Consider the following 12,194-nt stretch of genomic DNA (forward strand, 5'->3'; position numbering starts at 1 on the left):
CCCTACAGTGAGGAAACAGGCCCTTTAGTCCAGCAAATCTACACCAACCTTCTTAAGAGTATCCCACCCAGACCCATTCCCCTCTTACTCGATATTTACCTCTGACTAATGCACCTAACCCTCATGTCCCTAAACACCAAGGGCAATTTAACATGGGCAATTTACCCTACCTGCACATCTTTGAATTGTGGGAGGAAACCGGAGCACCCGGAGGAAACCCACGCAGACACAAGGAGAACATGCAAACTCCAGACAGATAGTTGCCAGAAGCTAGAATCGAACGCGGGTCCCTGGTGCTGAGGTAGCAGTGCTAATCACTGTGCCACTATGCCACCCATAGGTACTTTGTCAGTGCATTCCAAATGCAGCACTGAAGTGCAGAATCATACTGTACATGAGTTGACATGTGTGCCATGAGGTGACAATGCAGCTAGCACTTGTCCAATTCCAACTTCCATGTCAGGGATGTGGATAGTCACTGCCTATAGGAGTAGAGGTGTTGGGAACTACTGTCCAAAATAGAAGCCTGAATGTGTAACAGCTGAGCCAGAGATGGCAGATTCCTGCTTTCAAATTTATGTCATAACTGTCACCATCTAGTTTTTATCTTGGTAGAAAAATGGAAATCAGGCTTCTCTATGCTATTGCATGCATATGATTCAAATAGGTTTCTCACCACTCATTAGTGAGATTCCCATGTTGCTATTCAAAGCCTGATTGGCAATTCAGACCTTTTTCCCTTGATGTTGAGTGTCTCATTTCTGCCAATCTCATCCTTTTTTTCCCCAACTGACTCCATGCTGCCCATGTCTTTCAAGAGCGAGGCAGATTCTGCCCACTGTATGTGGGAGGGTACAGCAAGAAGATAAGGAGGAGTGTGAGGTGGGAGGGGGTTGTTGCCTCTGATCCTAAAGGAAACTGTCAAAAGAAAAATGCCTTCGCAAGAAAAGTTTTCTGACACTCTTCTCTAACTTGTTTCACCATCAGATTGCTTTCATGAGGAAGGCGTTATGGCTGTCTGGTGCTATGGTCTTTAGTTGGGACCTTTTAACATCATTGGAGTCGAACTGGTAGAATTCAAGAAGAATGGTTGTCCTTCTGGCGTGTTTAGAACAGCTGATTACATTACAACTTGCAGGAAGGTAGTAGACGGTTGTATGAGTAATTCAAATAAACACCTCCCAGTTTGTTACACAAAAGGGTTAAGATGATCTCTCATATTTTACACTACTTTCCTTATGCACTCCTTCACTGAAGTTCATAAACAAACATAGAATTATTTTGTGCAAGTATATTAACCGGCACCTAAAGACATCTTGCCCAGTCACATCTTGACATGTAAAACTGTGAAGAACATGGTCTCCTCTCACTTGATCTTCCAAAAGATTCTTGTTATGATGTCTTCTCACAGAGGTTGTAGTAAGATTGGAGTCAAAATTCTTCATCTATTCCTCTAAACACATACTGTAACTCCAGCATAAGCCTAAACAGTTCAGATCCAATACACAATGGTTGCAACTCAGTTTGGGATTTCCTGCTTACCTTTATAAGGAGCTTAGGCCCTTTCTGTTCCAAAGCTAAGGTCTTGCATTAGTTCAGCGATTTTTCTAATTCTGTTTTTTTACATTACAATTTAATTGCTGAGAAATATGGCGTGATAGATCAGAAAGAAATATGGAAGTGATCTGATTGCTTTTCTGGTGGTTCTTGTTGTTGGACTTATAGGAGTAGTGTTATCGAATTGTCCAGGAGCATTTTGCAGAAATCAGTGTGTTCAATCCATGGGATCATAATGGATTAAACAATAAGAATGACAATAATTCCACATTTTTAAGTACCAGGGATTGAGTTACACTGCCTATGAGGAAAACCTTTTCTAAAAACATTACAATGTACACTTGATGCAAGTCTCAAACAATACAGAAGGTGTAGATGGCAATAGTTAAGGGCAATTATTCATCACATAATATAACTTGCATGTATTATAAATTTGATGGGATAAACGGTGGATTGGGCTTTACAATGTTTGGAGCTCGCTGGATATTGTGGTGAATGAAACCTTTGAAGAGCAGGTGTGCATGTTGGAATGGATAGAGATAAAGGAAACTGATGTGCTGAAAATTTTGTCAAACAGCTTTGGGAAACGAGAAATGCAATTGCTTCGCCACTTGCGAAGAGCTTTGCATCTTCGTTCTCCACTGGAGTCGTACCTGAGGACTGGAGAGAGGCAAATGTAATTCCTCTCTTCAACAAAGGAAATCCCTGGCAATTACAGACCAGTAAGTCTCACGTCTGTCGTCTGCAAGGCATTAGAAAGGATTCTGAAGGATAGGATTTATGACCATCTGGAAGAGCATGGTTCGATTAAATACAGTCAACACGGCTTTGTGAGGGGCAGGTCATGCCTCACAAACCTTATCGAGTTCTTTGAGGATGTGACTAGAAAAGTTGATGAGGGTCGAGCTTTGGATGTGGTGTATATGGACTTCAGCAAGGCATTTGATTAGATTCCCCATGGTAGGCTCATTCAGAAGGTCAGGAGGAATGGGATACAGGAGACTGTCCAGAATTTAACTGTCTGGATACAGAATTGGCTGGCCAACAGAAGACAGCGAGTGGTAGTAGAAGGAAAATATTCTGCCTGGATGTCTGTGGTGAGTGGTGTTCCACAGGGCTCTGTCCTTGGGCCTCTAATGTTTGTAATTTTTATTAATGACTTGGATGAGGGGATTGAAGGATGGGTCAACAGGTTTGCAGATGACATAGAGGTTGGAGGTGTCATTGACAGTATAGAGGGCTGTTGTAGGCTGCGACGGTACATTGATAGGATGCAGAGATGGGCTGAGAGGTGGCAGATGGAGTTCAATCTGGATAAATGCGAGATGATGCATTTTGGAAGGTCGCATTTGAAAGCGAAGTACAGGATTAAGGATAGGATTCTTGGCGGTGTGGAGGAACCCAGGGACCTTGGTGTGCGGGTACATATATCCCTTAAAATGGCCACCCAAGTGGACAGGATTGTTAAGAAAGCATATGGTGTTTTGGCTTTCAATAACAGGGGGATTGAGTTTAAGAGTCATGAGATCTTGTTGCAGTTCTATAAAACTTTGGTTAGACCGCACTTGGAATACTGCATTCAGTTCTGGTCCCCCATTATAGGAAAGATGTGGATGTTTTGGAGAGGGTTCAGAGGAGGTTTACCAGGATGCTGCCTGAACTGGAGGGCTTATCTTATGAAGAGAGGTTTACTGAGCTCGGACTTTTTTCATTGGAGAAAAGGAGGAGGAGAGGGGACCTAATTGAAGTATACAAGATAATGAGAGGCATAGATAGAGTCGATAGCCAGAGACTATTTCCCAGGGCAGAAATGACTAACACGAGGAGTCATAGTTTTAAGCTGTTTGGAGGAAAGTGTAGAGGGGATGTCAGAGGCGGGTTCTTTACACAGAGAGTTGTGAGAGCATGGAATGCATTGCCAGCAGCAGTTGTGGAAGCAAGGTCATTGGGGACATTTAAGAGTCTACTGGACATGCATATGGTCACAGAAATTTGAGGGTGCACACATGAGGATCAGTGGTGGGCACATCGTGGGCTGAAGGGCCTGTTCTGTGCTGTATTGTTCTATGTTTTATGTTAGGCAAACTGTAATTCCCTGGTTTTCCTCTTTCACTTTTATCAAAAAGTGAATTGTTATGTGCAATTTTCCAATCCAGGACAATTCCTCTATGTAGGGAAATCTGAAGGATTATAGTTTACAGCATCTATAATGCACTCCCTATTTCCTTTAATACCCTTGGTTGGAAGCCATTAGGTCCCGAGAATTAGCACTCTTTAATTCTATTAATTTCCTCATTTTACTTCCATTTAGTTTATTCAGGCCATATTCCTGATCTGCCATTAATTTATTTCCAGCAAGCTATCCTCCTTTTCTACTCTATAAATATTGTAGCAAAATAATTCTTCAATATGTCTGACATTTCCCCCACAGCATTCCCACTTTCAATCTTTAGCAGGCCAACATCTCTCTGGATGACTTGCTTTCTCTTTATGGTTCTTTTAAGGCAGCATGGTGGCTCAGTGGTTAGCATTGCTGCCTCAAGGTGCCAGAAGCCTGTATTCAATACCAGCCTTAGGCAATTGTCTGTGTGGAGTGTGCACATTCTCCCAGTGACGGGTTTCATCCAGGTACTCCGGTTTCCTCCTACAGTCCAAAGGTGTGCAGGTTAGGTGGATTGCCATGCCAAATTGCTCAGGGATATGCAAGCTAGGCAGATTAGCCATGGGAAATGCAGGGTTACAGGGATAGGGTGGGGGTGTGGGTCTGTATGAGATGTTCTTTTGAAGGGTTGTTCTGCTCTTGATGGGCCAAATGGCCTGCTTCCACACTGTAGGAATTCTATGAACCACAAAATTTATTCTTATTGATTTTGAAGCCCCTGGCAAGTTTCCCTTCAATAATCCATTTTAGTAGCTCTAGTGTGCAGTTTGGAAGCCCTTTGCTGTTCTTTGGATCTGTCCTGTTCAGCAGGATCTGTACTGTTTTTTTGCATTTATGTAAGCCCTTTCTTTTAGATTAGATTAGACTTACAGTGTGGAAACAGGCCCTTCGGCCCAACAAGTCCACACCGACCCGCCAAAGCGCAACCCACCCATACCCCTTCATTTACCCCTTACCTAACACTACGGGCAATTTAGCTTAGCCAATTCACCTGACCCGCACATCTTTGGACTGTGGGAGGAAACCGGAGCACCCGGAGGAAACCCACGCAGACACGGGGAGAACGTGCAAACTCCACACAGTCAGTCGCCTGAATCGGGAATTGAACCCGGGTCTACAGGCGCTGTGAGGCAGCAGTGCTAACCACTGTGCCACCGTGCCGCCCAAGCTTAGTTTCAAGCTGTCCCTTATCTCTTTAGTTATCCATGTTAAGTTCTTCTATAAAGAGGAGCTTTTCCCTTATTTCCACACCCCACATTACAGACACCAGTGACTCCAAACCTGCTTCCAATGGAGGCAGCTGGTCATGCGTGAACTACAAACTACACCCAATCCCACTCAATGACAACAGAAAGTGTTTGTTCAGGAGCTGGATTTGAGATTACCGACTTTTTTTGGCATTTTTGCCAGAAGAGAGACATTCTCCATTATGTGATTTTAAAAAATACCTGGTGTACAGATGGGAAAGAAATGCCTTGACAACTATTTTATTAATGCATCAAATGTATTGAAATTGTGATAATCAATAAAATGGAATTCTGTTTCTAAAATAAATACAACTTGGATCCAAAGATTTACACCTTGTTTAATTGGCATTAATAATTTATTGATGAAGGCAATAGTTTAAGATCCACCTACAAAAGCTTTGGCAGATGACAAGATTAAGTGGTATTTGCACAGCCAATTCTAGAATGACTCAGTGGTAACCTGCTCCACATATTAAATGTGGAAAAACTTAGATGCTTTATATGATTCATTATTGTGAAGCTTGTGGTGACCTATTAAGTCTGCAACCATTTTACAAATCTCTGATCTCTTTCAAAAATACTTCATTATAAAACAGAAAAGAATTTAAACAAGTACAGCTGGTTTAATTATTGCTTTAAAATGCAGATACAGTATTGGAAACTGAAATAGCTCATTTGCAATTTTGAAATTTTCCAAACGTTCTGCATGAATAAAATGTAGTACGTTGCAATTGAAAGTTGATGTAACCTTTGAAACTTATTACTTGAAGGTTCATATCACTCTTCTATGATGCCAATTATTCAATAATATTAAAAATAAATAACTATACACATTTAATATTTCATAAATACATCAGAGAATAACAACAAACTAAAAGTCCTGATCAGCCATACAACTAAAATAATAGCATAAGTTCAAATACGTGACGGCATTTGCATTCTCTGATTGCCCACTTGGAGCCAGGCATGGTGCCATCTCATTTTCCACTCTTGGAGGAGGGGCAAAATCTTGTAAATGAATAAATGATAAACCATTTTCGATCTTCAGGGTAAGTATGTTCAACACCTTTCAGATATTCCACAAGGAAACTACAAAATGCTGAAGAAGTTATCAAAGTCTCCAGGTCTCTTCCTCATTGTGAACAAACAGGAGAATTTCTTTGAAGCATCAAAGAAAATTTTTTTTCATTGTTTTTACAACTAATAGACGATGATTGAAATAATTGGAGATTTGGGTGGAGGACTGCTGTCTATTTAACTGAATTCCTCACCACGAGACTCACATATGAGTATGAACCTTTGTTTTCACCCCCTGGATTCTCCGATTCTCTGCTCATTTTTCTTGTTTGTGGAATGCCACAACCAAATGCAGTATGCCCACTGGCAGCTCAGGCAACAGCAGAGGAAGAAATATTAGCTTGGCTACACTATCATATCTGACGATTGCTCCTACAATGTGCCTATATGAGATGGGATTGGGTGCAGTACCACAAACACTGATGGATGGCACAAATCCTTTTTGTGAACTAAGACTCTGTCACACTATAGTGATTAAACCCCTTTACTTTTGAATATTTCCATGATTCTCATGGAAATAAGCAATTGAAACCTACCATATCACATCCTCTCCTTGTTTTACTCTTTTGAAGCATTTCTGCCAAATTGGATTCTATTCACTTCCATCTCCTGTCAGCCTATAGTTATCTGCTGTTGGTGTACCCTGCGACTAATATTTCAGCTGCTTTTTCTGACCATTTCAATTGCCATCAATCTTTTATCTCAAACTCCCACTCAAAACAGACACCACAAGATGTCAGAAATTTAAATGCGTAAACAAAAAAAAAATGAGAGATCGAAAGGATGGTGGGTTTTTCTTTGCCACCTACAATGATTCTAAAGTAGTGGGTCAGGTTTACAAAGATCATCAATACTTTTGGGAATATGTTTGGAGGTTTCCTCACTTGAACACTCGCCTACAGCTGCCCCATTCAGTTAAATAGACAGCAGTCCTCCACCCAAATCTCCAATTATTTCAATCATCATCTATTAGTTGTAAAAACAACGAAAAAAAAATTTCTTTGATGCTTCAAAGAAATTCTCCTGTTTGTTCACAAGAGCATTCATTAAGTTAGTCTTTAATTCATGCAGATTCCAAAACAACCTTGAACAGTTGTCAACTTAGTGTCAGTAGAGCAGAGGACCTGGTGGAATATGGTATGGTCAAACTACAAGAGACTCGTCATTTCAAATATTAGACCACAGTCTGCTCATTTCACTGAATTTATTTATCTCTATTGCTCTGTTAACCTTGAGAACTCCATGAAACAAATCAACAGCTGTCTAGCAAAACAGAAGCTATCAGCTGTAATATTCTCTGTATTGAAAGTAATCCTTAAATCAGATTTGTACTGGAGAGAAATTATCAACTTGATTTCTTAATGATTATTTTCTTAAACAATGGGCTTCATGTCTTTTCAGGAATGATTAATGAACAGAATTCCAAAAGGAAATACTGCTTTATTTTATAAGATTATTAATAACAGCAATTACAATAGATACTTTTTCTACATTTCTATCTATATAAATAGAAATTGCATTGAAACAAAGTAATAGACTGGTTTAAAGGGTTAGATAAAAAGGGGTAGTGAATTTAAAATTCAATGAAAGCACACATTGTGCAAATACATTAGCTCCATAATTGTCTCTGCCATACTGCAGCCCTTCAAGATTTAATGGTTAATCTTTTTTGCCTGACTTTGAAGGGTTTCCTCTTCCCTCTCAGTTACATTCTGCATCACAGAACAGCTCCTAATCATGAAAGCCAGCAAATTGCTCCCACGCAGATGTTACTGTGGTGCTCACTGCGAGAATGTGTACAAAAAGCAACCTGTGACATTATGCCCTTCAATTTATTTACACATCTTCCAGAGGTGAACCACTTAACTGTACTACCCCCTCAGCTGAAGGCAACAAACAGTGAAAACATATTAGGCCGACAACTAATCCTGTTTTATCAAAAAGAAAAATCAGCAGTAGGCATTCAGTGAATTCATATCACACTCAAATCCTCCTACAATGCAGCACGGGCATGCTACCAATTAATGCATAATTTTCAGTTCTCCTAATATCTGTTGTCAGATCTCAGGTACATCTCTGTTAGCTGTCAGGCACCAAGTACTGAAGTCTAACAAATTGTCATCTTTCTCACTTTTTTCCTTATCATCAAATCCCAAGCCAGCTTAAATACCTTGGCTTATCATAAAAGGAATAAAAATGAGATGGCATAGATTTAATAGAAGCGACGATGATATCAGAAAAATATTTTCATGCAGCGAATACTTAGGTTATGCAACATACTTTCATGGTATTCCATGTCGTTCTGTACTATAAACCTCTACAGTTATACATCATGTCAACATTTTTACAGACCAATTACTTTTCAAAATGCTTCATGATTAGATTATATTAGATTACTTACAGTGTGGAAACAGGCCCTTCGGCCCAACAAGTCCACACCAACCCACCGAAGCGCAACACCCCCAAACCCATTCCCCTACATTTACCCCTTCACCTAACACTACGGGCAATTTAGCATGGCCAATTCACCTAACCATGTTCTGTTTCAACTTACAAAATTATAAATAAAGAGTCTCAAGATGACAAGAAATTAAGTAACATTGTGCATGTGGTTCATCATGCCCCATCCAAAAATCCCTGTCCAGTATAAGAATACCAGAAGACAGAATAGTGGATGCTCTGGGCTACCATTAGTTGTTTAATTTTCACAATCTCTAGTTTCTTACAGCTGAACCCAAGTGGAGACAGGATAACAATACAGAGCATCAGGACCTGAAACTGGATATTGTATAAAATGGGCTGCAAAATACTATCAGTCCATTCTTCACTACGAACATAAAACAATTTCATCTCCTGGATTACCTTGTTTTTTTATTGTGCACTGTTAGGTGTCTGTCTCTTGACAGGACCATGGTTCAAAGTTCATTCAAAAGGAAATTACCTCTAAAGTATAGTTTTAGCTGGGCATATGCAACATTCATGAAAATATAGTTTGATATTGTATAGCAGTTAAAAAGTATAATGATTAAAGTTGGTATGCTGAATAATCTTTTAAAAATTGTCAATAAACTATTGTTGGCTCCCTATATCCTACTACTCTGTAACAGTGTTATACTCGCGTGATGCAATTCCAGGCAATATTGTGGATTTTTAGACATGGTAAGTTCAAGGATGGGTGATTGCATAAACTACACCCTACCCGACCTGGATCAGCATGCCAGTTTCCTAGCACGATATTGATATACTCCTATTTCAGAGCATGTTGGCTGAAGCTCAAATAGGGGTCCCATCCAAACTCTTAGACACTTAAAACAATTAAGAAGCTTGTTTTCAGTTCTTTCAAGGGTCAGAATTAGACTTGTGTTTTGTGACTTGGGTTCAATGCACCATCAGAACAATGGCATGGAGAAAGAGGCAGCAATATCGTGGGAGGCAAAAGTGTAGCAGAGACAAAAGGCAGCAATAAGTGTTGACAGCCCATCATGGCTCAGTTGTTGATGAAAGAAATTATGTAAAATTCTTAGCAACAGCAAATTGCCATGGTTCTCTGGAGAATTAGGATACAATGCAAACTGAAATAAATACAAAGCATTCTGGTAACATACTGCAAGCATTTTAGGATCTGAAAACGAATGAAAGACTAACATTTAAAGATCCTCTCGATGCCACTAATTGCTTTGTATTTAATTTTCCACATGCCTAGGAGGTTCTTCTACATTAGAGGCAATATATAAATAGAAACTTTTGTCACTGACAGAGGAAACTACCTGAGATCTTCATCTGTGTTTTCCCTATGAGGTCATGTATAGACCCATGAGTTCCCTCCCTGTACATTGCCCTCTTCTCAGGTTGCACTTTGTGTTTGTGGACAAACTCCAGCTGCCTCAACAGGGGCTGTCATTTGAACGGAGCTGGTTCCTGCCTTGATCCAATCTCCATCCTGCATCTACTGCTGCTGTAATTATGTTGCAGAAACACTGCCTGCCCAAGAATTACTTTGCACCACATCTGCATTTCCACATTAGTATAGTATCAGGATCCAGAAATCATTCTGACCAAGAACTGAAATTTGCAGTTAGCTTTTTCAAAAAAACATTGTGGACTCGGAACGGCATTCATGTTAATTTAAACATATTCTATGGTTACGACTCAAGAAATCAAAGAAGAAATTAATTAAAAACCCATTTGAATACCGCCCTTTTAGTCCCATGCTAGTACTGGGATTATCACAAATAAAATGTTCATTTAATTTTTCCATCAGCTCAATGAAGTTGATTTTTCCAAAAGTCTTTCAAATACCTTATGTTTAAGAGTATTGATGTGAATTGTTAGTTTCAAAATCAAACTTGCTTCCTTTTCTCCACAAATACTACATACACACTTTTTTTTAATATAGTACATTTCTGAATATAATTATTACAATGGAGATGGAGAGAATTGTCACAAGCACCTGCGAGGAAAGGATGAGGCCACACCTGAGAAATGACCTCTTTCTATTTAACTCCATAACTGCGTCATCTAATTAGAACATATAGGACTTTAAATTTGCACTCAAGAATAACTTACCAAACATGACCATCTGTAGTCCTTCGGGGAATGGCTCAATTGTCCTATTTCCATTGACATGATGTTTTGCTGAAAAATAAGAAGCAAGACTTTTAAAACTAGAGCAAAGAAGTACATGTCACCTGATTGAATTATGGAAGTATGTCAACCCAATTGGTTCCTTTGGATAGGTTTTTTTTTAATTTGCTGAATCAAAGGAACATATTGCATGGATTTTACGTAACTATTTTATCATGTATATGTGAAGTTACAATAAATTTAACCTCTAAAAATGACAAAATATTGAATTAGATTCAAAGTGGCCTACAAGTACACTTGCATTAATTACAGGAGGACTTAAACACAACAGTAATAAAACATATTTAGTATTATGTAATCAAAATATTAATATAAATAGGCCACAAAAATAAGTTTCTTCAAGTAGCATTGTCTTCTACTCCTCTACCTACTAGCTACGGTAACTTAACAAAAGTAAAAATAAGACTGTGAATGATAATGAAAACAAGGTGGCCCAGTCTCTAAGAGGGCAGTAAAACATGGCACTAACATGCAAATAACTGAGCCAGTGCCAAAGGAAGAATGCAGCTCCTGCAGCATGTCAGATTTATCCAATAATCCTAAGCACGACACAGACTCGCACTTCAACATTAACTATGGTAGGTTCTATGAAAACATCATCTAGATCTGCAAATTATGAGTATGCAGTTTATAGATGACAGGAGATTTGTTGATGCACAGCATCCGTTTACAGATGAATGTTGACAGTATCTAATCCTATGATAGCACCCACTCTATCCCTCCACTGCCCCAAAATTGGCTGCCTGCTTGTCTGAGATCCATGGTAGACAAGCAGGAGGCTGGAAGAATACAGTAAGCCAGACAGCATCAGGAGGTGGATCTGAGATCCACTGTTGGATAATCAGAAATTTCCTCCAGTTACATACTGATAAGAGTCAAGTTATGTGGCAGAATATCTCAGGCTTGCCCAAAGCATTGAAAGGTGTAGACAGGGGCACACAATTAGTTGAGAGACAAAACTTATTACTGACCACAGGTTAAATGTTTGCTGTTAAATTTTCAGAACATTTCAGATGGGTCAGGTTTCCCAAATGTAAACTGCAGGAACCTGCTTTGCATTTATTAGCATGTTATCCATAATCATTAGTACCCCAATTGCTAGAAGTACATTCAGAGGCACAATCCTGTTAGCCAAAAACTGAAAACATACATATTCACAAACCTGAGGAAAGCGAAGACTGCAAATGCTAGAGATCAGAGTCGAAGAGTGCGGTGCTGGAAAAGCACAGCCAGCAGGGCAGCATCCAAAGAATAGGAGAGTTGACATTTTGAGAAAAAGGAATGTGGAGGAGGCCCAAGTAGGCTGAGAGATAAATGGGAGGGGGGGGGGGGGGGGGGGTAGTGCTAGGAATATGATAGGTAGATGAAGAGGAGGGTGAAGTGGATTAGTGGGAAGGAAGATGGAAGTTCAAAAGGGCGGTGCCGAGTTCGAAGTGTGGATCTAGGATAAGATGGGGATAGGGGAAACGAGGAAATTGGTGAAATCCGCGTCGATCCCGTGTAGTTCG

General features: G+C 39.7%; 1 protein-coding gene across 2 annotated transcripts in view; it reads right to left on the reverse strand.

The window, feature by feature from the left end:
- The window catches only part of msraa (methionine sulfoxide reductase Aa), a 521,940-nt gene that overhangs the window by 344,910 nt on the left and 164,836 nt on the right, over nucleotides 1-12,194 (reverse strand). For both annotated transcript variants that reach the window (XM_060851609.1, XM_060851618.1), the window contains exon 2: nucleotides 10,609-10,677. In XM_060851609.1, the coding sequence (XP_060707592.1) occupies nucleotides 10,609-10,677 (69 nt within the window). The remainder of the gene's footprint in view (nucleotides 1-10,608; nucleotides 10,678-12,194) is intronic.

Source organism: Hemiscyllium ocellatum, chromosome 3 (assembly GCF_020745735.1).
Source record: "Hemiscyllium ocellatum isolate sHemOce1 chromosome 3, sHemOce1.pat.X.cur, whole genome shotgun sequence".
Classification (NCBI taxonomy): Eukaryota; Metazoa; Chordata; class Chondrichthyes; order Orectolobiformes; family Hemiscylliidae; genus Hemiscyllium; species Hemiscyllium ocellatum.